This window comes from Sciurus vulgaris (genome assembly GCF_902686455.1).
Source record: "Sciurus vulgaris genome assembly, chromosome: 7".
Lineage (NCBI taxonomy): Eukaryota > Metazoa > Chordata > Mammalia > Rodentia > Sciuridae > Sciurus > Sciurus vulgaris.
Window position 1 is genome coordinate 13,978,170 of NC_136467.1, and position 26,160 is coordinate 14,004,329.

Sequence of the window (26,160 nt, forward strand, 5' to 3'; positions counted from 1 at the left end):
CCCATAGAAATTTTCCTGTTTGTATAATATCATTAATGATTATATGAAAAATTACTATTGGGGGACATATCTCCCACATCCTTTGTCAAATGTGGTTTTGTCTTTTCTATTGACATTTTTCCCATTTCATACTTTAAGTCTTTCTAAATATGTTGCCTTTTTTCAAACTTTCTTCTTTCTGTGAGCTGAAATAGTGAGCATGTCTGCTCTGTAGAACCGCTTGATGAATCTCAAGAAAGTATCAGAGATGAGAGTGTTAACAGTGCTTCCCCAACTTAAATATATTCTGACTCTACAGCGGACGCTTTTTTTTAGACTAGCACAGTAAAGTAATAGGGACATGTGAAGGATTCTTGTTGTCAGTGTGTAGTGTTTTTGACAAAAGTTGCTCTTAACTGTGTTTTTGTCTCCATTTCCAAAATATTTCCCCTAAGCTAATGATGCCATTGTAAAAGAAAGCAATGCCTCAGCAAGTTAGGTAAAAATTGGATTTTTAGAAGCACTACATTTATGAGTTGGTCTTCCAGGCTTTCTTAAATTTCTGAGTAATTGAATGACCTTCCCCTTCATTTCCCCTGCCCAGATCTGGCCTGTTAGAAACCTGTCAGCCCATGGGGGGCGAGAGCAGCTTCTCTCTCTCTCTCTCTCTCTCTCTCTCTCTCTCATCTCACTTGTATAACGTACACCCATGGAACTCACTGGTTCTTAAGGTTATTGCCCTCAAAGAGCTCAGGGAAAACTCACAAATGTCAAATCTCTAAGTCAACATGGAATGACAGGCATGTTGGAGCAGTGCCAGGTGTCTTCCCAAGACCAGGATTTCCTGAAGGAGGCACCTCTGCCAGGAGCCCGGGAGACTGAGGCAGAGGAGATACTTTATTAGCATGTCAGAATCCAGACAGAGAAGCTAGCCTGTTACAATTACCACTCGGAGAACATATTTATTCCCAAATGGGATGAAAGAGAGGGGATAAGTAAGATGAACCTGCAGAGGGGATTGACGACCCCCACGAACAGTCAATTCTGGCACATTACATTATGCTGGTGCTTTGGGGCCATTGTGAAGCAATATAAGGGTTAGCTGGACACAGGCACTGCCACACCTTGGCAGGTAACCTACATCAGATAGTACATGCAGCATGGATGTGCTGGGCAAAGGGGGTTCATTCACATCCAAGGGGGGCGCTGCAGGTGGGGCAAGAATGGCATGCAATTTGAAATTTAGGAATTGTGTATTTCTGGAATTTTCCATTTAATATTTTTGGACGGCAGTTGACTGTAACTGAGATCACAGAAAGCTAACCTGTGGATAAAAGGGGACTCCTGTTGTTCACTGAGCCCTTCGTGATTTTTCCTCCCTCATGGGGCTAGAATACCCCACATGCTTCTTACTCCTCCTCTGTGCACCAGTTGCAGTGCTTGGTGGGTCTCAAGGTCACAGCCTGGTGTGATCTGAACCAGCGCTTACTGGGCTCAGTGTGGACACCAGTCACCTGCAGCTCCATAGTATTTCATATTGTTAAAATGCAGATTCAGATGGAGGAAAGTTTAGGGATTAAGATCCTTATTTCTAACACCTCCAGATGATGGTCCAGCGATTGCAGGAAAGGCAAAGGTCAAAATTTAAGTGAGAACTTTGGCAAATACCAAATGCATCTGTCACCCTTGTACTCATATTTAAAAGCCTCTAGTGAAAATCTGAAGAAAAGTCATCAGGCAAAAATATGAAGACAGAAGTTTTTATTCAGGAGTTTATGATGATTGAGATGAGAAATTATCCAGTGCTCTTTGTCACGCTGCTACGGTTAGTAGTAATAACAGCCATATCTATTTTCTCCTATTTCTTAACAACTATTGAGTGAAGTGAATGTCATTCCCCCATTTTACAAACAAAGGCAGAGGTCGTGTAACTTGCTGAATGCCACAGGGCCAACATGAGGCAGACCTCTGTGGTTCAAGTCCAGATCTCCTACTCTAAAGCAGGACACTCCCAAGCAGAGTCAGAGGAGCAAACAGGAAGTTAACAGAAATGCAGAATTAGGAGAGGTGATTGTGCTGTGGTGTTGAATAGAAATGACTGACTCTTCTGGGGACAAAACCCAGCAGCTGAGTGTACGAGGTGCTCTTATCAAATGGACCTGTCAAATAATGTGTTTAAATGTGACCAGTAGATTCTGCACATGATCCAATGTGAGGAAGGTCGGATGCTCCTCTGATTACATATCTTAAAGACAGAGGAAAGCACAGGAATAATTATTTTTTAGCATTTGAATGTATTTTATAGATTTTTATAGATATATGTAAATATGAACATGAAGAAAGAATTGCTGACTCAATGCAATGTGCCATTTTAGCAAGTGTTATTTATCAACAGGGAAAGGGATCTCTGTGGACCTTGTTCACTGATGAAATTAGATTCTGATCACCTGAAGTATGGATCAGGGCTTGAAACCCAAGCCTTAGGGACTGAAGCCCAAGCTTTGGGCTCACTAGGCAGGTGCTTTACTACTAAGCTGAATTGTCGTTTTTCTTATTTTTTATTTTAAGACAGGGTCTTTCTAAGTTGCCAAGGCTGGCCTCTTGCCCCTGCCTTCCAAGTTGCTGGGAAAGTAGATGTGCACCACCGTGACCCATTAATTCACCCTTAAGATGTTGACACCTTGTATTTCTGATAGTTCTAATGTAGTCTCAAAAATGATGATTTTGAAAAGAAAAAAAATACGAAAAATACCCTTTCCGCACACAAAAAGCAAAAAGTAGGTTAGAAACAACTGTTTTAAGATGAGCAAGTCATGACATAGGAAGCAGCACTGAAAGCTTGCTCAGATATGTAGACAGGCGCTGGCTTCGCTGAAGCAGGATAGTGATCAGAAATTTTAAATTGAGAAATGAGTTCCTTTTCTTCGCAGCACAACTAAGAATAAGTGTCTGTATTTGGCGAATTGCTTCCTTGTCCACCCCGGTGCTAAAGAGGGCCTCACAAATTTGGCTTATTTAGCAAATACCTTTTTGGGGCTCAACACTGAATCAACAACTACGTGGCAGAACGGGATGCTTTCACTAAACATGACGAGATGGCTGCAATTAAAATGGAGTTTGATTGTTGGGTAACGAGTTGATTGTGGGTGCTATGAGTCACTTGAGACTCAGTTCATTTACATATGATAAAAATTACAGTGTTAGTAGTGGAATAAAAAATTTAAAAAAGACTCCAAACCATCAGTCTTCTTTCTTCACTGAGTAAGCCTTTGTGTAGATCCCTGAGATAGGAGAATTCTAAGCAACGGATACGAAAACTTTTCAACCCACCATATAGGAAGTGAAATGATCTCTCAGCAAGAAGATCCTGATGGAAATCTTCAACATCTGTAGCCTGAGAAGCTTGTGCCGCTCCAGCTTTTTTGGTACATTATGAACAACTCCACTCCTTATTCCCATGAGAGAGCCCTCAGACTTTGGTGCTCGCTGTAAGTGCCAAGTTTTGGCTCAAGTATTTTATGTGATCAGTTCCTTTAACTCTGTTTTAATGTTCTGGCATGTTCTATTATTGTCAATTATTATCTGCCTATGAGGAAAGAGAGGTTAGTAACCCAAACTCATCTCGTTGATAACAGAAGCAAGATTTAGAGACAGACGTGGGTCCAGGACTTGCTTACTTACCGTACTGTGATGTGGCTTGGTGGTAGGGATGAGGATACTGCCATTTGTGTATTTGTAAGTTTAGTATCCAGAGCCAGAGGAGAACTAATTTTTATTTTTATTTTCATTCGGGCATTGTAGTTATTCATGATATTGGGGTTCATTTTGACATAATCATACATGCATGGAATATAATTGGCTCTACTTCAGTCCCCAGTACTTCCTCTTTTCCTTCCCTCCTCCCTCCTCCTGTTCCCCTTCCTCTAACCTCCTAGTCTTCCTTCTATTTATTTATAGTTTTCTTTTAATTTGTGCTTTATAGATGTACATAAAGGTGAAACTCACTGTGATATATTCATATCTGTACATAGCACAGTTTGGTCAATTTCATTCCACCATTCCTCTCTTATGGTCCCTCTGCCCTCCCCGTCCAGCCCCTCCTCTGCTCCACTGATCTCCCGTCTGTTTTCATGGGATACCCCCATCCTTCTCCCTTATTTTGGTCTTGCTTCCGCATATGAGAGAAAACATTAGACCCTTGATTTTCTGAGTCTGGCTTATTTCACTTACCGTGATGTTCTCCAGTTCCATCCATTTCCTGGCTAATATCATAATTTTGTTCTTTTATATGACTGAGTAAGACTCCATCGGGTATGTGTGCCACATTTTCTTTATCCATTCATCTATCGACTGGCACCTGGGCTGGTTCCTTCACTTGACCATTGTGAACTGTGCTGCTGTAAACATTGCTGTGCCTGAACCACTATAGTATGTTGCTTTTAGTGCTTTTGAATAAATACCAAGGAGTGGGATAGCTAGGTCATATGGTGGTTCCATTCCTTATTTTTTGAGGAATTCCCATATTGCTTTCCAGAATGGTTGTACTACTTGCAGTCCTACCAACACTGGATGAGTGTACCTTTCTCCTCTACAAGCTCATCATCATGTACTATTATTTATTTTCTTGATAACTGCCATTCTGACTGGAGTTAGGTGAAATCTTAGTGTCCTTTTGATGTGCAGTTCCTTGATTGCTATCCATGTTGAACATTTTTTTTTTTTTACCATTCACATTTATTTCTTCCTTTGAGAAGTGTCTATTTTGTTGTTTTGACCATTTGTTAATTGGGTTATTTGGGTTTTTTTTTTTTTTTAGTTGTTTATGTATTCTGGATATTAATCCCCTGCTGGTGGAGCACCTGGAATAGATCTATCATTCTGTAGTTTCTTGCTTTGCACTCTTGATCATTTCCTTTGCTGGGCAGAAGCTTTTTAATTTGATATCATCCCACTTATTGATTCTTGATTTTAGTTCTTGAACTTCAGAGTCTTGTTAAGGAATTTGGTGCCTGCACCAATATGTTGGAGTGTTGACTCTACGTTTTCTTACAGCAATTGCCTCTTTATTAATAAACTTAAGCTTTGTATGGAAGGGGGGTGATTATGCTGGGAACACTAATATCTATTCCACTATAGTGTTCCTAGCACTTCACTACAAGGACGAAATGAAGTGCTTTTAAGGGAGGCTGGTGTGAGAGGAGCATTCTGGGATGCCAGCTGCACACTGTACTAGTCCTGCTCTGTTCTGGATCCTGGGCCTTTCAAGGACTGCACAGCTCCCAAAGACTGAAGTCTTTGCTTTGTGCACAGGTACATTCTTCTTAGGAACCAGTTTCCTCTGCCTTGTTCTTATCTATGCTGTGAAAGGGTTTCTTGACAATCTTTCTCCATAGAGAATTAGAGAGGAATGAAAAAGGAATTGGCCTCCACATGTACAAAGGTGTTTGAGAGTTTCAGGTTATTATTATGTCTCACTTTGCATAACTTTTTCATGTTTTATTATGGCATTAAAATGTGTTGTGCTTAAAACTGAAATTGATGAACTCTGGAAAATAAAAATATAATAAGTCATAGAAATTTTCTGAGTTTACTGGTAAACCCTAGCCGGTTCCCTTTGACCCCACTATTTACAGTTGCTCACTGGAAGGAACTGTAAATAAAGGTTCCAGGACTGAACTTCCAGTACCAGAGGGTAGGCCAGGGTCTTCGTGCTGATTGACCTGCAGATGGGGTCTCGGGAAAGAGCTGCCTGTGCGCTGTCACTACAACATTCTCAGACAGTCGATCTTTTTCCAGTTTTGTGTGTCTAATTCCTTCAACATTGCATCTAAGTAGAAAAATGTGAGAGTGATAGAACACTCCTTTTCTCAAATATAGGCATATGCCAGCAGGGTCAGAAGTTTAGACTGGAACACAGATGAGATGCTAAAAGGCTGGTATTCAGGAACATATAGACCAGTCAGAAATATAGAACTGATCTGCTCATGAGAACCTACACACACACACATACAAAATATCAGTGAGTAGGAACTTTTTTTTCCAGAATGAAGATATTTATGGCACCACACATCATTACCTCAAGAAACACAAGGAAAGCATTGCTTTTTATTTTTTTTTCTAGTCAGCCAAAAGATATAGAAGATCTTGCAAACTAATGAATAACATTCGGATCCCTCTACAGTGATTTTAGCCAACATCTTTAGAGATTACGCTTTCCATCACTGTGAAAAAAAAATAAAATAAACCTGAGATAAAGAACTTGAAAAGATGAAAGATTTATTTTGGCTTTTGGTTTCAGAGTTTCCAGCCTATGGTCAGCTGGTTCCAGGTTTGAGGCCTGTGGAGAGGCAGACCATAATGGAGAAGAAATGGCTGGCCTTGTGGCAGTCAGGAAACAGAGAAAGGGCCTGGGGCAGAATAGCTCTCCAGAGCATCCCCAAGTGACCACTTCCTCCAACTAGGCCCCGCCTCCTGAGCTTTCACAACTTCCCAGTAGCCCACCAAGCTCTTGAATGGATTAATCCATTCATGGAGTCAAAGTTCTGAATCAATCACCTCCTCAAGCTCCACCTCTGAATATCACACATTGGGACTAAGCCTTCAACATAAGAGTTTTTGGGGAACATTTAAGATCCACGTTGTCACAACTGGACACCCAACATAGAATTTGCCTCCAAGCTTTTCCAAATTGAGTATTTAACAGTGGAAAAAATTAAGATATTCAGTTCTCAAGAAAACTACTGACTCTTTCTGCAGTATTTCAGGATGCAGATGAGGACTTCTGTGCTGTGTGTGTATGTATGAGTGGGTGTTTCTGAAGAAAAAAATGAAATACAGATTGGTACAAAAGTTAGTAAAACCAATACCCCTATACTCCAATAAATATTAATATTTTGTTTTTGCTTTAGATCTCTTAAAGAAATAATCAGGTAAAGTTGAAATTCTCCCTCTTCAATTGTATTCCTTCATTATCCTTTCCCCGTACCCTGTTATGGAACCATAAAAATTCATGATTTTATGCCTTCTACATGTATTTTCCAGTATACATGTAATTTGCATACTGTTGCAAATTATGTGAATGATACTATATTTAATATTTTACAGCTATTTTTCCACTCGGCATTGTTTTTACTATCTCCCCAAGTTGATTCCTATGGCTCTAAGTTGCTTATTTTAAATGTTGTTTATACATATCATCATATAATATCACTAACTTTTTATTCATTCCTAAAAAAGATGATAATATGGTTGCATCTTAGCTTGAGCTGCAATAACAAAAAAATATATAAGCTGGGTGACTTAATCAGTAACATAGATTTATTTCTTATAATCCTGGAGGCTGAACATCTGAGATCAAGATCCTTTTATAAGGGCACTAATCTCATTGATGAGGGCTCCCCAATTACCTCCCATTAGCTCCATTTCTGAACATCACATTGAATATTAGATTTCATCATCTGAATTTAGGGGAAGCACAAATATTCAGTCTATAACATGCTGCCCTTTGCCCCCCTTTCTTGCATGTAAAATATATTCATTCCACCCATATAACCTCAAAAGTCTTAACTCGTTCCAGCATCAGTTCTCAAGTCTTCAGATGAAAGTTTCAGTGAACTACATGAGAATCAGACATGAATGAAATTCGAGGTACAATTCGTTGAGATAAAATCTCTCTCTAGCTCTAAGAGCGTGTAAAACCAAACACGCTCCATCCTTCCAAAACATAATGGTGAGACAGATGCAGAATATTCATTTCCTTTCCAAAAGGGAAGAAATAGGAAAGAAGAAAGTAGTGACAGGTCCCAAGCGAGTCCAAAACCTAGTGAAACAAACTCCGTGAGACTGTAAGACTGGAGCATAGCTCTCTTTGGCTTGATGCTCACCCCTCTGGGCCCACTGGGGTAGAGATTTGGACCCACTGCGGTAGAGATTTGGACCCACTGGAGTGGAGTCCTTGGGTCTGAAGCTCTGCTGCTGGGGAAGGGAGGGTCTCAGATCTCTACTGAGCAAGCGTGGGTCCCCCACAGCTCCAGGCAGTCCCACCTCTGTGGCTTTGGGCAGAAGCCACCTGGCCTGTTGAAAACCTTTGCTTTTGAAATGGGGAGGCAGCACTGCCTACATCTGAATCACCTTTAGGGTCCTTCTTTGCCTGTCTTGAAGAACAGAGCAGGTCTGCAGCTGGAGGGTTCTGAGGTCTGTCTGTAAAGTCCAAGAAGTCTGACCACCTTTCTTCATTTCCCTGGCTCCTTCCTCTTCCGTTTAAAGTGTCATTCTCCTGTCCAAGTAGCTGCTAAGTTTATGGTTCACACCCTTCCTTACCTCCTTATCAAGCCACACCCTGGTGTTCTCTTAGGAACATGACTTTTCACTTTTTACAATGTGAGTAAACAATTTTCCAAACCTCTTGAAGTTGTGGTTCCTTTTTGCTTCATTCTTCTGTCTTCAAGTCTTTTCTCTCTTCTTACAGCTTACACTAAGCAGGCAGGAGGAACCAAGCCACTCTCACACTTTACTTACTGATTGCCAATTCCATTGCTCACAAATTCTTCCTTCCACAAAACAGTGGAAGCTGAGCCCAATGCAACCAACTTCCTTGACACATTATAACAAGGACTGCCCTTTCTTTATTGGACAAAAGGGAGAAAAGGACAACAGTGTTAATGAGGATAATAGTATATTCCTCATTTCCATCAGACACCTCATCAAAGTGGCATTTACTGTCCATGTTTTCACTAACATTGTGTACACACTTATCTGTTTCTTCTCTAAGAAGATGGAAGCCTTCTCTAGAGCTCTCCTCTTTCCGAAATCATCACCAGAAGCACCTGTAAAAGTCCCTTCATGACAATCATGGTTTCTCTGGCATGCACTTTAAAACTCCAGTGGCCTCCACCCTGAGCAAGTTCCAGAGTTGCTGCCATGTTGTTATAGCAATGCTCCACTTTTCAGTAATAAGTTCTGTCTCAGTCTCCTTGGTATAGGATCACAAAATACCATCAACAGTGTGACTTTCCAACAACAGAAACGTGTGCCTCCCAGTTCTGAAGGCTAAGTCCCAAGGTCAAGGTGCCTGATGTTCAGTGACTGACGAGGGAACTCTTCCTGGTTTTAGGTGCTGAGTATTTGCTGTGTCCTCACGTGGAAGGCTCCCTGGCCTCTTCTACAAAGGCACTGGAATCACCCAAATACCTGCCAGAGTCCACCTAGAAAGACCATCATATTGGGGATTATATTTCAACATGTGAATCTGGGGACGACATAAGAATTCAGTCTTTAACAGGTTGTTGCCATTTTAGGTAATAAATATTCCATAATTAATATCTTCATACACAAGTGTGAATTTTCATCCAATGTATATTTATCATTTATCTGGTTGTTCGCAATATTGTTCAGTGATTTGTCAACTTTCATTTGCACCTTCAATGTGTGAGAGTTTTTCATTTACCCAAGGCCTATCCCAAAATTGGTAGTTTGTGACTTTAACCGTGGGAAATTTGGATGTGGAATAATTTTTTTAATTTGAATTTCTCTGATGACTAGTTCTGAGCATCTATTCAAATCTATTGATCCACTTATTGATCCCTATGTTGTTGCCACAGTATCCTAATTATTATGTTTTTCTATTATTTATACTGATGGGACAAGTACTCCACTTATTCTTATTTCCAGAAATGCCCAGCTTATACTTGGCTCTTTATTCTTTCACATACATTTTTAGAATCCATCTGTTAAGTTCCATGAATGATTCAATTAGTGCTTTTATTAAATTCACATGGAGTTTATAAAATTGGGACAATTAACATTTTAATGATACTTAATCCTCCCATTTGAGAAAACAACTCTGTCTGTATTTAGATCTTATGTTTCTAATAGAGTTTTATAATATCTCTGTAAAGTTCTTGTAGAACTTTTGTTTAGCATTGTGAGTTTTAAAATTTTGCTCATTTGAAAAGCTTGTCTGTTATATATTCAAATTAATTACTATTGGTGTCTTTAAAATATACTGAATTTTGAAGACTGACCTAGTATCTCTTGTGAACTGTTTCTAATAACTTGTCTGTTGAATCACTTGGAATTCTTTGTAGATGTCCATTTCAATTAGAAATTATAAGATTTGGGTTTTCCTTTCCAATTCTTACTCAACTTTTCTTATTTTATTGCATTGGATAGGAAATTAATAACTTTGAGTATTGGGTGCATAAGATCTCATTGTCTTTTTCTTGTCACCAATGGGAATACTTGTAAAGTTTACCATTCAACAAATATTGATGCATACTTCCTATATGCCAAACATGGTTAAGACAACAGACAAAACAGGCAAGAATCTCTGTCTTCGTGGATTTTACTTTCTAGTGGTTAGACAAATGTGTAATCCTTGTACTATGATCAATTATGATACATAATATGGGGAAAAATCAAACATGAAAGCATGCTAAGTCATGCTGGGGGTGAAATGAAGGAGTTGTACTTTCAATTAAGATAGTCCTGGAAGGTTCCACAGAATGGAACCTCAAGTGAAACCAATGTAACATTTGAGTAAAGACTTGAACAAGTTGAGCCCCAAGTGTGAAATAAGTGCAAAGGTCCTGGCGCAGGATGGTATCAGACATGACTGAGATGCATCCAGGAGGCCACTGTGGTTTAAACAGAGAACCAGAAGGATACAAAATGAGATCCATTCCGAAAAGTAATGAAGGACTACATTGCAAGAAATTTGGCTTTCAATAAGATGAGAAACTGCCAGAAGACTCTGAGCATCTTTGAAAGGAAGATTCTTTGCTGAAATTATTTGACCTATATTTTAAAAGATACACTCTGGCTGCTGTGTTGAGAACAGAATGGGATTGATTTGGAAGGGCAGGAGCTGGGTAACGGTAGAAACCAAAGGAAAGAGGAGGAGATCCCGTAAGGACTCACGTTCGCTGATCCACTGATGTGAAATATGGATGAAAGAGAGAAGTTAAGGATAAGTACCAAGTCTTTCATCTGAATAATTGGAAGTTTGAGCCTTTTTACTTCCTAAAGTGGGAAAAACTGGGAGAGAAACAAGTTTTAGGGGAAAAACTAATAGAGTCAGATTAGAACGTAGTAAGTTTGAGACACCAGGTTGAGAAAGCCAAGAGGAGATGTCAAGTAGGTTGATGGATTATAAGCGCTGAATTCAGGAAAAACACCTTTATTGGACATGTTAGTTTGGAGATTTGGTATAGAAAACTAGTAGATGCAGTGAACGTCAAAGAAATGATAGAGGAGAGTTCTAAGGATAAATGACTATAGCCACACTCTGAAGATAAGGGAGATGAAAAGGAAGCAGCAAAGTAGGGTTAGAAGTGATTGGTTAGATAGAAAGCAGACAATGTGGTGCCACAAAGGCAAAGAGAGAGAGAGTATTTCAAAGGGGTTGGAGTTATCACTGTCTCTCATGCAGTTTGGGCTGCCGTAACAAAGTGCCAGAGACTGGGTGGTTTGTCAACAACAGAATTTGATTTCTCATGGTTCTAGAACCTGGGAGTCTGAGGCCAGGATGCTAGCATGGTTGAGTTCTGGTGAGGGCCCTTTCTGTACTGCAGACCAGGGCTTCTCTTTGTTCTCACATGGAAGAAGGAGGGGCAGAAAGCTCTCTGAGATTCCTTTTATGAGGGCATTAACTCCGTGCAGAAGGGCTCCCACTTGATTTGCTAATTACCTCCTCAAAGTCCTATCTTCCAATACCATCTCATTGGAGGTTAGGAATTTAATTTATGGATAGTAGGGCTACCTGTTCAGTGCATTACTGTGTCAGATGCTGCTAATAGGCTCCTGACTCGGTTTGTTTTCTGCTTCTACAATGGAATACCTAAGACTTAGAAATTCATAAAGAAAAAAATTTTCATTTTGGCTTACAGTTCTGAAGGCTGGGGAATTCAAAATTATGCTTCAACTCTGGACAGAAACAGATGGGCAAGCAGGCATGTGTGAAAGAGTGAACACAAGAGCTAACCTTGCTTTATGCAACACACTTCATGATAACTGGCCCACTGTCATCCAAACTACATCCTGCTTTCATGAGTGGGAACAGTCATGGCCTAATTACTGCTTAAGGACCCTACAGCCCCTTACCACCATCACATTGAGGAATTAAGTCCTAACCTGAGTTCTGATGGGGAAGAACCATATTCAAACTATAGCAGCCCAGTAGAAGACAACAAAATAACTCAGATTTTAAAATATGGGAATATTCTGATATCTACAAAATCAGTTGCAATGGAGTTAGGGAAGCCCTCCCATTTTCCTGCCCTTTGTAAACAGAGAAACATGGGGTTTTGTTATAGCCAGTAGTTAAGTTCAGAGTCATATTTTACCAAATTCAGTTCTTGTTAATATACTCTGACTCCTTCCTCTAATTATGTTTTCTTTTGACAGAAGTTAATTCCAGCAAAGATGTGAATCATAAATTTAGTTATTTGTGAGATAATCTTTACTCTTAGATTATTATTTAGCTAAATGGGAAATTATAGGATGATTTGTCCCATTTCCCATTGTCCTGGGCATCTAATATTACTCATAAAAAGTCACCTGTCAGTCAAAGTGTGACTCCTCTGTGGCTAATTTGGCTTTTTTCCTTTATCTTGTAGATCTGTGGTTTTACTATCCTATGTGTAAATGTGGATTTGTTTTTATTTTATTTACCCTGCTTGGCATGTGGTGTGCTCTTTCAAAGTGAGTCTTTGTTTTGTGCTGTTTGTTTTCTTTCAGAGGAAAGAACTTCTCAGCCAACTTGCCTTAAAATACCACTTCCCTGACAATCCGTTAATTCTCTCCTTATGATGAAAATCTTGCTGGCTGTCCTGGAGGCTTTCAGTGTTACTATTCTATTCGTCTCGGTTTTTCTGTTTCGTCTTTTTGCTGCATTCTGTGCACATTCTTTGGCACTAGTTCTGATTCTCTTTGGTACTGCTTTTGGAAGACATAATTCTATCTGAATCTATTTAATGATCATGTGTTTTTTGGTTTTCCATTTCCTTGTTTCATATTTGCCTATTTTTGTTTTATAATTTCTTATTTTCCTATATGAATATTAGTCTTTCCTTGGCCACATTGTTTAACCTAAATAGATCTCTGTTAAACTAATTTTAGGCGATTCTGTTATTTGCTTTTGGTCAAGAATATATTCATCTTCAAATTATTGGGTTGGCTTCCTGTGTTCTTTCTAGTGTTAATTTGGATTTGTTGTTGTTGATGTTGTTGTTGTTTGCTGGCAGGTATCAAATTGAGTGAGAAATGTCCTTCTTACTCTCACTCTTCCTCATGTAAGGTGTTATGGTTTGGATGTGAGGTGTCCAGAAGCTCACGTGTGAGATAATGCAAGAAGGTTCAGAGGAGAAATGATTGGGTTTTGAGTCTTAACCTAATCAGTAAATTAATCCCTGATGGGGTTAACTGAGTGGTAACTGGAGGCAGGTAGGGTGTGGCTGGAGTACGTGGGAATTAGGGTGTGGCTTTGGGGTGTATATACTTATGTCTGGCGAGAGGACTCTCTCTGTCTGCTTCCTGATGATGTGAGCTGCTTCCCTCTGCCACACTCTCCCGCCATGATGTTCAGCCTCACCTGGAGCCCTAAAGAATGAGCTGGCCTTCTATGGACGAGAGCCTCTGAAACTGTGAGCTCTCAAATAAACCTTTCCTCCTTTACAGTTGTGCTGGTTGGGTCATTTAGTCACAGCAGCGAAATAGCTAACTAAAATATAAGGCTTTTCAGGTGTCTCCACTAGTGTCTCAAGACCCTCAGTCCTGAAGCAGCTCTTTCACTGGTATTTCAGGATTCTGGCCACCCAGCAAAGGTTTTTGAGACATCCTTGGCCCAGTCACTGAACCAGTGGGTGCTTCACATCTGTGGTAGTTAGCTTCTAGCCACTGTGACAAAAATAACTGACAAGAACAATGTAAAGGAAGAAAAGTTCACTTTGGCTCATGGTTTCAGAGGTCTCAGTCAACAGTAGCCAACTCCATAGCTCTGTGCCTGATGTGAGGCCAAACATCATGGCAGAAATGTATGACAGAAGAAAGCTGTCAGCTCATGGCAGCCAGGAAGCAGATAGAGGAAGTGGCCAGGAAGAGATATAGCCTAAGGCCACTCCCCTAGTGATCTGCCTCCTCCAGCCATGCCCCACCTGCCTTCAGTTACCACCCAGTGGTTCAAATTATTAACCCATCAAGTGGATTCATCACTGATGTGGTTGCAACTCATAATCTGATCTTTTCACCTCTGACCTACATTGCCTAATTCTTGGGGCTTTCCTAGGTTCAAGCCATAACAGCACAAATCCCCTCTGATGGCTTTCTCAATCCTTCCCTCCTGCAGTTAGGTACCCTTGGCACCTTTGTGTGGGTGACAGAACCACAACCCCTGATTACATGCAGGTAGCCTAGAGTTTGGGCTCTCACTGTCCTGATGGAGCATTTTATACCCCACTGGAGGGGACTTTTGCCCTTTTGTTTCCACACGTGAATTACAAAGTACCTGAGGCTTTAGTACCCATTTATCTACCTGTGTGTGTGTGTGTGTGTGTGTGTGTGTGTGTGTGTAATTTAGTTTCTGGTCTCAAGAGATGTTTTATCTTGTTTTCAAGAAAACAGTATTTTTTAAAAGTATCTATCATTGTGTTCAGAACTAAAAATATAATTTTTTTTTGAGCTCACAAGACCAAAGAAACCTGAAGCACATTATAGTCTTAATAAGTATTATTTTCAGCCATAAATATGATAATAATTGTGTATGATTTACATACATTGCATATTTTTGAAAAGCATCATTCAATAGAATTAATGTCTATTTTGAGAGTTTATGCTAAATTTGATATTATTCTATTGATCTATTTTTTTTTAATCCATAATGTAGTCCTAGATCAGGATAGACTGTATCAGTAGGTGGCAAGTCATTCTCTATCCTAGAATTTTATTAGCTGCTATGACATATAAATTCCACCAAAATAATTTCCCTTATTTTGATGGCTTTTTGGCTTTCCCCATCCTCTCCAAAATGAAATTAAATTTTGGAGAGTGGAGGAAGGGAGGTGATGTCCTTCCAACAGGGCCACCCAACAAAAAGTGAGTCCCTGTTGCCAATGCTTTCAAGAGTAGGCCTCTGGAGGATGAGTCAGAAGTTCAATCAAGGAGATCGCGTTTTAAAAGGAGGGGAGAAGGCACCAAACACAAACGTGATATTCCCCATGATGTTAATAGAGTTAGGAACTTTGCAATGGTTTGTGAAGCACCATTTGCCTTACTGCAGACAGCAGTGGAGAAACTAGATACATTCACCCCTGCGATCACTTTAAGGAGTTCTTAAAGGAAAGCAGATTTAAGCATTCTTTAGGAAAGAGGGAAGTTCAAAACAAATTTTCAAGCCTTATCATGTTCACCTAACCAATGGTTTTGATTATGCAGCAACATAATTATTAGAATTTTATGTGGCACATAATGGTGGAATTTTGTCCCCAAAGTTTTTCAGAATATAATTTTCTAAAAAATTGTTCCAACTGCTAAAGCTTACTCACTGGTTATACCCTTTCTTAAATTACCTCCCTTAATGACATGATGCATCCTCTGCAGAGGATTGCCATAATCCTATGGCAGTTTGTTTCAGACCTGTGTCTTCTCCCTTCTTTCAGCCAGTTGGGTACTGAAGTAGCTGAGATGCGAAAAAGGCAGCAATCCCAGAATGAAGGAACACCCGCCGTGGCTCAAGCGCCTGGAAACCAGAGGCCCAACAACACGTGCTGCTTCTGCTGGTGCTGCTGTTGCAGCTGCTCCTGGTAGGTGGCGCTGTCGGTACCACGCGCTCCTGAGCTCCGTGGGGAGCGAGCATGCCTGCCAGATCTTTGACTCCCAGAAAGGTCTGCACACGTCCCCCAAATGCTTGGAAAGTAGAAATGACTGAGGATCATTGTTGATTTAGTGCAAACATTCCACAAGCAAAGAAGGAATTTAAGGTCCCATCTAGGTGCTCATTTCCTCAGAATCTGCAATTAAATTGACAGGTTAAGAATGGAAAACTATGTCATTTTTCAACATGCACCTTAAACCTTATGGGTAAAAATAAGATTAGCGTTATTTATTTATGTCAATATAAAGTATTCACCAGATTTAGGATAGTACAAGAACATGAAGACGATAGCTGGCAGTATTGCCTACAGTGTTGAATACGGTTTTCCATGAGGTGTTTCCTTCCTTCTAGGGTGTGAGTCATGCAGGTGATGGCCAGATAATTCAGTCAGGGTGGCAACTTCAGACCCAGATCCCCTGCCAAGAGGATGGAGGGTAGAGCAGAGATCTCAACCACCAATCGGAAAGGTCAGAGGCCAGGCTTGGAATGAAGGCCCAGTCAGTTCACCAAAAACTCAGAAATTAAAGACAAAAAGCCTGCTTTTTATCACTGACAGGCTCTGAGACTTCTCTTTGTTCTCGGTCTTACGTACTGTCAGAATAATGATGAGATGGACAAGCTGATTTGCAAAGTCCCATCTAGGTGCTCAGGTACCTTCTGGAACCTTCCCAGTTCCAAATCCTGAGGTTCTTTTCAGTGAGAAAACTGACTTTTGGTAGGACCCAAAAGTCCTGATATTTATTCAGATGAGAGTCCTCAGGGGGATGTTAGACTTAACAAAGTGTTCCTTGAAACCCTAAGTTTCAGGGTCCTTTATGATCCAATTTAGGACCTCTGGACTAGCAGTGGTCATCTGGTTCTCCCCTAACTACTTCACACTTTACTGAAAGGCCTGAGTGGTTTGGTTGAGCCTTCTCCTTGTGAATGACTCTACAATTTTCCAACATCCACCAAGGCTGTTTTTTCGTTTGTTTTTTGGTACCAGGAATTGAACCTGGGGTACTTAACCCCTGAGTCCCAGCCCCAGCCCTTTCTAAAAAAATTTTATTTTGAGTCAGGGTGTCTCTAAGTTGCTGAGGGCCTTGCTAAGTTGCTGAGGCTGGCCTTGAACTTGGGATCCTCCTGCCTCAGCCTCCCAAGCTACTGGGATCACCAATGTGTGCCAACACCTCCAGTGAGGCTATGTTTTGATGTGGTGGTGTACCGTTGTGGTCAGAACGGAAGATGAAAAGTGTTGTACTGAGTGGTGCCCTTGATGAACAAGCCCCATCCAGTCTAGAAACACCAGACCCAGAAAGCCATCAGATATTTCAGTATACATACAAAAATGGTTTTCTGGGTGATGATGATTTTTTGTTAGGGAAAGTCATAAGTGATTCATCCTCTTTCATTGTTGAGCCTTAATAATTTCAGAGGAAGGAAATAGAGCTCTAGATGAGGTGATTTCAGGCATAATCGTGTAATCATTTTCTTATCACGCCCATAGAGATCATCCAGCTCTGGTCTTAATTTACGAAACACTATGTAGTGACTTAATATGGTAGTTCTGAACTCAGACTGCCAGGGTTCAAATTTTGTCCTCATCTGTCACTACGTGACCTTTAGCCAATTAATCTCTCTAATCCTCAGATGCCAAATAACAGTAATAAGAGCCAAACCTATGCCTTGTGAGGTTATTATAGAAATTAAATGAGACACTATATACATACAAGCTGAGAACAGTATCCAGCACAGAGTGAGCCCTTAATAAAAATTGGCTATGGGACATTTCATATTAGAAAAAAAAAAATCTTTAAAGAGGCACTAGTTCAAAGTAATAGAAGAATTTTAAAAATCAACTTATAACACAAAATTTCTTTTTTTTTAGATCTAAAAAACTTGAGATTTTATATTTATTTATTTATATATTTATTGTCCTTTAGCGTATTTTATTTTACTTTTTACAATTTTTTTTTATTTTTACAGACTGCATTTTGATTCTTTGTACACAAATGTTGTACAACTTTTCGTTTCTATGGTTGTACATGATGTAGAGTCACATCATTCATGAAATCATACATGTACATAGGGGTAATGATGTCTGTCTCACTCCACCATCTTTCCTCCCCTGCCCCTTGCCCCCACCCCTCCGGAACTTCTTGAAAAAGAAAGCTATTTTAAATTCTGTGTTAAACATTGCAAATGCATTGGTACACACTGCTGAGAATTATACTTCTATTTCTCATTTGTACTATGCCATGTTCTTGTAATCAGATATCATTTTATTTACCTGCCCAAACTTATTTCTTAATTTCTTTACAACTTGAACACCAAAAGAGAATACTGAAGTTGGGTTGCACTATGTTAACTGTCAAATAAATACAGTCTTCCATCAATTAGTGGTGGGGATGTATTCTGAAAACTGTGTTGCTAAGCAATTTTGTCACTATGTGAGCATCACAGAGTGTAAACCGAAACGAACCTTGATGGGACAGGTCTGTCACTTCTGGCCTCTTTTTTTTTGTATATGTATTGTTTTAGTTGTAGATGGACACAATACCTTTATTTATGTGGTGCTGAGAATTGAACCCAGTGCCAGGCAAGCACTCTACCACTGAGCCACTGCCCCAGCCCACTTGTGACCCTTGATATGATCAAGAGACTAGGTAGACATGAGCTGGATGACGTTGCTGCTGGTGTAATGTGGTAGACTGTTGCACAGTCAATGTTTTTTCATAAGTAGGAGTACACGCTAATGTTACAAAGAGGGTGTAGCATAGTAAATACATAAACCCGTAACAGTTATTATCCAGTATTAAATATCATGCATAATTGTGCACATTATACTTTTGTACAACCAGCAGCTCAGTAGACTTGTCTACACACCACCTGAACTCCTGAGTGATGTGTTAAGCTACAACTGCACAAGGGTTGTGATGTCACTAGGTAATAGGAAATGCCAGCTCCTTTTGATCCTATGGGACCCCTCTTGTATACAGTCTGTCACTGACTGAAAAATCATTATGTGATGCATAACTCTGTTTAGTGAGACCTGCTTTTACTGTCACAGATATTTAGTGACATTTTCTTTTATTAATTCTTGAAATATGCACTAATTAACACACACTCAAATTAGCTCATGATATCACATTGTTGCTGAACACAGAGTATAGATCAAGAACAAAACAGGTTTTACAACTCTCCACACCTTTAGAGTAATACCTGCTTTGGATCCTCAAGCATGCAGTGTGCCCTGCTAGCCCTGGACAGGAGTGTGGTTGTCAGGAACTGCATTTGTTAGCAATGGGTTACCGATGCCTGAGTCTAGGCCTCAAAGTGTATGGTCTGTACATTGATAAGTCCTATGTGAAAAAATAATAGGTAATTTCTAATGTAAACAGCTTAATTTTTTAAAAATGATTAAAGTTTAATTGCCTTGAATTAGGGATTTTAGTTATGTTATCTTGTCCGATTACAAATGAAAATTCCTTTACACATGCATTTTGAAAATGTCATTACTTTTGTACTTTGAGCTTAAGAAATAAATTTAAAGGGCTTTTTGGAGTGAAAAATAAAGAATGAAATGTTCTTCAAATTTTCCAGGCTAGGTCAAAGGAGCAGAACAAAAAGAAACATGAAAAAATGTAATTTAAGGACTAAAAAAAGTTAGAAATCAAAATACGAAATAGCTGTCACTTGCGAATAGGAACAGTTGTCATGTGGCTGATTTTACTTCCTTTTAAGGAAATATTGTGCTTGGAAAATGTTTCTATATCTAGCAATAAATATAAATACTCCACCCTTAGCTTCACATGTTATGGGTTTTTTAAACAATTTAATATTACCCTCAGATTTACATTTCTCTTTCAAATTTCACTGTCCTCGCATTTTAAATTTATTCCTATCTTTATAAAATTATCAGTGTATTTTATTTGGGGGAATGATATAGGGAGTAAGTACATCACGGCTGGATGCATCCACAATTTCCTTCAAGATCTAAATAGTCTGGATAGACTTCACGAGTGTTGAGCTGATCCCTTCTCCAGCTGTCAAAGAACCACTTCCTTCCCGAAGCCAGTTCCCTGCGTCCCAGCTCTCCTCATAGCGGTGTGTTTCAAGAAGAGACGACAGGAGAGAGGGGGTTAGCCCCCTTAACTGTCTGTCGTGAATGGCTGATGGATGCCTGCATCTCAGCCATAAGATGGACAGTCTGTCTTCTTGCAAAACCTTCCGTCCATGAGACTGTCGATTCTGGACAGCTGGGCAGATAGTGTTAGCAAGACCACTTGTCTAGAGCTTCAGGGTTGACACAGGAAAACAGAATAACTGCCATTTCAGGGCGCAGCCTTTTTGCCTGTTCTTCACATGGAAGAAATGTTCGAAAGGTGTTGGGGGCTCCCCACGAACCACCGTGAAGGCCGTGGGGTTATTCAGATCTTGAGGTAACACCTCAGGTGCATTGCCCAATGGAAAGCGCTGTGTGTTCAGAACACAACAGGCATCAAAAAGGGGACAGGAAAGTAGAGCTTTCAGATTCTTCTTTTGAGCTTAAAGCTAAATGCTCTCACAGCAGCTGGGTTCACATTGAAATAACCCAGGCCTTTTTTTTTTTTTTTGGTCTTTAGGGGCTAATCGCTCTTTTAATATCTGACTATCCTAGCTGTGTTTCATCAAGCAAGATGGGTTTCCCTGTGTTTAGTCATTAAAATAGAAATCAGGAGGCCTCAGCTACCATCCTTCCCGTGTGTGTGGCCTCTGTGTGGTGCTGAGCAGAGGGACTGTTCAGCTGTGGGGACAGAGGGGGAGAGGACCTCTGGCCACATTCTGGCTCCCCCTCGGAGTTGGCAGTGCAATGTTTCTGTCTTTAGTTGTTTTACAAGTTAGACTTAGGTATAGGCTTTTGCTTGAGAGAAATGCTCTCACAAACCAAACCAAACCAAACCACCAACGACAACTGCAAAGCATTTGGAAAATGCCATGTCTGATTCTACACTTCAGCAAACCGACTGCCATCTCAAGATGTGACAGTGATAGAGGTGGAATTGAAACTCAAGCCTCTTGATATCCACTCCGTTGATGGATCCACTTTAATACTTCCAGACTCTTCATTCCCAGGTTCGTTATGAACCATTTCCAAATCCCACCTTCCCAATCAAATTCACAGTCTCCGGTACCACAAGATGTGACCCATGAAACCAGGTTCTTCTCAGGAGGGATTGGTCACAAAATAAATTAAGCAAATTGATTAGTCCTGTGAAACCAAACTTGCCTCTGTTTTGGACACTTTCATGCCCAGAGTCCCTGGACCGTGGGACAGTTCATCAGTGCTCCAGGAGACCCCCTGCCCGCCATTGAAGCAAGCACCACAGCCTCTGTAATCAAAAACAGTGTAAAAGTAATGCCCTATTTTATCCTTGGATGCCGTCACACTTTAGCTCTCTGCCAATGGAAATATTAAGATGCAAACTTTCAAAGCCAAAGAATTTTTTTTTTAAAGAAGAAAAAAAAATATCCATGTCTGAACTATGGTGGAGAACCCACTCCCTGGAACTAAAACTGCTCACACATGCAAGCTGACTCCTTTCATCTGAGGTGCCAGTGAATAGTCTCTTCCGTACCCATCACCCTCAGAGTGTGGATGCAGCCCACCAGGGGGCATAAGTTATTCCTGTGGAATAACTTACTCAGCACAGGATTTTCAAAGCACTTGTAACCAGATAAATATAATTTACAAAGAATCCACCAGTTTCAAAACTCCATCTCACAAGGGCATAGGTGAATTTCCTCAACCGTTTCTGTCAGTTATATGAACTTAAAATTACACAATCAAAAGACAGCGATTGAATTGAACCCAGGTTTCATAAGCCATTCACACCACCAGTAGTTGGACATTAGGACTAGGGAATTTGTAGTATCATTCATTCATTAAATCTCTCATTTGCAATTAATTGAATGCCCATTTCTCCCTGTACTGTTGGGTTTCATCAGCTTTCTTGGGGTGCTCCCTTATTCTGCCATGCCCGAGAGCAAAGTCTCATTAAGCAGCTGCATCTAGATATGAATATTTGGTTATATTCCCAGGTCACCCTCTGAAAGAACTTTATATTTAAGCTGCCTCTGCCAAATTGGTGTTGCATGTACCCAGAGTCCTATCTATTGAAGAGCTAATAGAATCAGAACTGAATTGACACTTTGCCTTCAAAGGTATACAATATGTACTTTTTCTCTGCATTTACTTTCTTAAAAAATGCATGTTTTTTAAAGTATCACATTGCATAATTTAGATTATCGACTGAAAGATGAACAGGAAAGAAAGAAAATCATCATTGAAAATGTTATGCTTGGTCTTATTCAGGAGAGTAGAAAGGAGAACAGTGGTTCAGTCAAGAGTGAAAGACAGCAGATTAACTTGATTCAGGCCAGAAGGCAGGAGCCAGCTTGGAGCCAAGGCAGTCCCCAGGTAGTGCAGTGAGGGTACAAGGAAATGTCCTCGTAGACACCATGGGGACACCCTGGGATCACCTATGGCAAGGTTCCCCTACCCAGGGGAGTGTGAGTAATGCTGGGGCGGGGTGTCACAGGGTTGTGAGGGGATAAGCAGAGGGGGACAGGCAAGTCAGATGGCATTAGCCTCAAAGGATTTTAAAACAAGATGCCAGGTCCCAGTTTGTCCTGTGGCAAGTGGGAGGAGTGACTTGTGTAAGAGAGACTCCCGAGAGGGGCGGTTCCTTCAGAGAGCTGGTACCAGGTGGGGCCATGGCAGACAGGGGGCCCCAGCAGGTTGAGAATGCAGGAGTGTGGACTCCATGTGGAAAGGGGGTTCCAGAGAAAACAGTTGTCCTCAGCATCAAAGTCGAGGGTACGGGGAGCTTCCCTCTGGTACAGAAGCCCAGAGTTCTGAGCAGACAGGCGGAAAGGTGTTATAGGTGAAGAGACCGCACAGGGCATCTGGGGACAGGCTCTGCATGGAGACGTGGGTGGGGTCCACAGCACCAGAACTACAGTCAGCTTCCAGTCCTTTCCAGCTCAGACCCGGGAAGGACCTCTGACTCACAGCGTGTGGCCGTTGGTGAGCACCATCTGGTCGGGGTGACCAGGGTGTGCCAGAGCTTCAGGGAAGACCTCGGCCCCGGGCCAGTGCTGAGCCGTGTCTCCTCTTCCTTGGACCAGGCTGAACGCGTGAGAGCCAGAGTCTGACTCCAAACTCTCCGTACCATTTCTTTTTTTTAATATCAGTGATTCTTCCATTTGACCCTTTTCTTTTTCAGGTAAATACCTTCTGTCAAATTATGTGGACTTTGTAGATGAATTCCCAAAAGTCCATATTGGTTGATCACCACTATGTACTTTCATGGCTGTATACTCAGGTTTCGTGTTTTCGAATAGCCAAATGCCATTTTGGCTCACAGTATGTTATTTGACATACGTTAGGAGTTTCTTGAACATGTGCTGGATGGATGATTGATTTGGATGTGCCAATTGAGTTTGCTTTATAAAACGAGAAAATGTGTGTCACAGAAATTCTTTTGAAAAGTCACAGGCACATTGTCTCAGAATGTAGTGTAATTGTGTGGCGGCTGGTGCTGAGCCCGGCAGCACCAGAGAGTTTTTCTTGTGCACCATTTTCCTTCATCCTGTTGTGTGTGTATTGTTAAACTGCTAGAAGTGATTTTTGCCAAGAAGGGCAAGGTTTTGAGGAGAGAGCAATAAAATTCAGTTAGTATTGCTGGGATGTAAAGTCAAGAAGCACAAAATAGAAAAGCAGGGGCATTGGTGACGACAATAACAAAATCTGCATACACCTATAATCCCAGCAGCTCAGGAGGCTGAGGCAGGAGGAACTCTGAGTTCAAAGCCAGCCCCAGCAACTTAGTGAGGGCCTAAGCAGCTCAGCGAGACCCTTCCTCTAAATGAAATATAAAAAAGGGCTGGGGATATGACTCAGTGGTTAACCATCCCTAGGTTCAATGCCTGGTACCAAAAACCCTAGGTTCAATGCCTGGTACCAAAAAAAAATGTTCTTTATGCCATCAAAGGAGTTAGGTAGGACCTCCCACTTTTTTAAAGATGGGAAGTGACTGAAGATGAGTAAGTAAGGACATGACAAAATCTATTCTATGTTTCAGTCTCTGAAGGGAATGGGAAATTATTTGCAAGGACAAGACAAAGAGCAAGGGAAGTATTAGGAGACATTGACAGTACCCTCAGTGAAAGTGTTAGTCAGCTTTTTGGTCACCGAGACCAAAATACCCAACATAAACAGCTTAGAGGAGGAAAGATTCATTTTGCTCATGATTTCAGAAGTTTCAGTCCATGGTTGGCTGGTTCTACTGTTTGGGCTGGAAATGAGGCAGAATATCTTGGTGAAAGGGTGTGGTGGAGCAAGCTGTTCACCTCATGTCAGCCAGAAAGCAGAGAGAGAAGGAGGGACCAGGGACAAGACACCGTCCCCAAGAGCACACCTCTAAGCTTCACTCCCTCAAACTAGGCCCCACTTCCCACAATTTCCACTACCTCCCAGTAATCCATTCAGCTCTCAGTGGGTTAAACCTCTCATGAGGTCAGAGTCCTCATGACCTAGTCACTGCCCAACAGCCCCGCTTCTCAACATGGCCACACTGGGGAGCGGCTTTCAACACAGGAGTCTCTGGGGAACATTCCAGATCCAAACCATGACAATGAGTGACGTTTAGGGGTCCAAGACAAAGAGGCAGTTAAAAGAATGCAGAGAATTAGATGTTCAAGAAAACATTACAAGATGGTGTCAAGAAATAGTGATAAGAGAAAGAAGAGATAAGGAATATCCATACTGCTTGCTTGAGTGGTTGACTTGATGTTGATCCATCAAATGAGCGAATAGGAAGTTGTCTAGACCAAGGATGAGATGATGATTTCAGCTCACTGTTTTGAGATGCCCTAGAGGTACTTGTGTACCTGAGTCTGACGCTTGCACGGCAAGGACACTGTGATTGTGACCTTCTGGATTCATCAGTACGCTTTACCCAGAAACGAGAGTGACTGCTCCGGAGAGCTCAAGACAGTGAAGAGCAGCGAGCTCTGGACTACCAACAGTGGCAGGGCAGAGGACCAGTAGATGTGCCATGCTCAGGCAGAGCAGAGAAGGGACCCTCCTCCCAGAGGGAAAAGTCTCACAAAACACAGTAGTGGGACCCACCCAAACCAGAGAGCGAAGAGTCTCTCAAAGGGAGCCAGTGAGGCTGCCAATGCCCCAGGCGAGTCCCATCTGATAGAGGTCCTAAAGCACCTGTGATGTGGCCAACCAGGAGGTGTCCGTGCTTTGTGAGAACCCAGCTCTTCCCTAAGGCCCACAGGAGGAACTTGAAGAGAGAGACAGACCATGTCAGAGAAAGCGAGTGAGCCCCTCTTTAGAGATCCTGAGACATGGTGACCCTTGGGTATGAAGGTTAGGTTTCAGGGAGTCAAAGTTCCCTTCCTGAGTTAATCAAAGCAGATCATTTCAGTTTCTAAGATAATATGAAATTCAACCTCCCAGATCCAGGACAAATGAGGTAGCTATTTGGACAACCTGTAAGAATTCCCCAGCCTCCCCTGAACAGTAATGCAAAGATGAGATTTTTGGCCTTTTGGCTACTCCTTCTTTCCCTGCTGATAGGGTGTCCTAGTCATGCTACATCTGACTGAAGTAAGTACTAGCTCTGATTTTGTCCCTTTTATTTAAATTCTTCATTCTTTCTTTTGGGCCCTGTCTAATTTCTTTGATGGGCTAGGCATGGTAGATCTATTAACAATCTGTTTGCTTTTTTAGGACATTATTCAAGAATTTTGTGTCTCTTTCTCCTAGGTAAGATCCTAAAATCTACTTTTGAGTGAAAATGGAGCATATTGTATAATAGTTCTACCAAATTGGGTATTATGAATATAATAATATTCAATGATATAAAATGTTTGTTTCAGATATCCGTATTTCACACATAAGTGTACATCTTGTGCCTTGGAAGATCTGTTCCTAAGAGAAAGCAAAGTTATACCATTACTGCATCTTCTGTCAAAAAATTTGGATTATCTAAAAGTACAGAAACATTTCAATCAACCAATTCCATAGCTATTAGTGGAATATTAATTCCAGAAGTTTCATTGTAAATAGAGTTGGTGTTGCCATTTTATGCGATCATGCACAAATTCTCATGTCAACTCTTCCTCAAGAGGCAGCATGAGGTAGGGAAAGAACTGCCACATTAGCATTAGGCAGATTTGGGTATGTCCGTTTTGTGACGTGCAACCCGGAAGCTTTTGGCAAGTTACTTAATCTCTGTGAGCCTCGGTTTTTTCTTGGTGAGATGGGATTAGCTACATAT

General features: G+C 41.0%; 1 protein-coding gene across 10 annotated transcripts in view; it reads left to right on the forward strand.

The window, feature by feature from the left end:
* RGS17 (regulator of G protein signaling 17) overlaps positions 1-26,160 on the forward strand; it is a 103,120-nt gene that overhangs the window by 55,645 nt on the left and 21,315 nt on the right. For 5 of the 10 annotated variants that reach the window (XM_079146612.1, XM_079146621.1, XM_079146613.1 and 2 more), the window contains exon 2: positions 15,630-15,773. In XM_079146612.1, coding sequence (XP_079002738.1) covers positions 15,655-15,773 — 119 coding nt within the window. In that variant the 5' untranslated portion in view covers positions 15,630-15,654. Of the gene's footprint in view, positions 1-5,115; positions 5,290-9,091; positions 9,276-10,009; positions 13,620-15,629; positions 15,774-26,160 lie in introns of those variants that run through there. The other 5 variants (XM_079146618.1, XM_079146616.1, XM_079146617.1 and 2 more) reach the window with 5 other exon arrangements.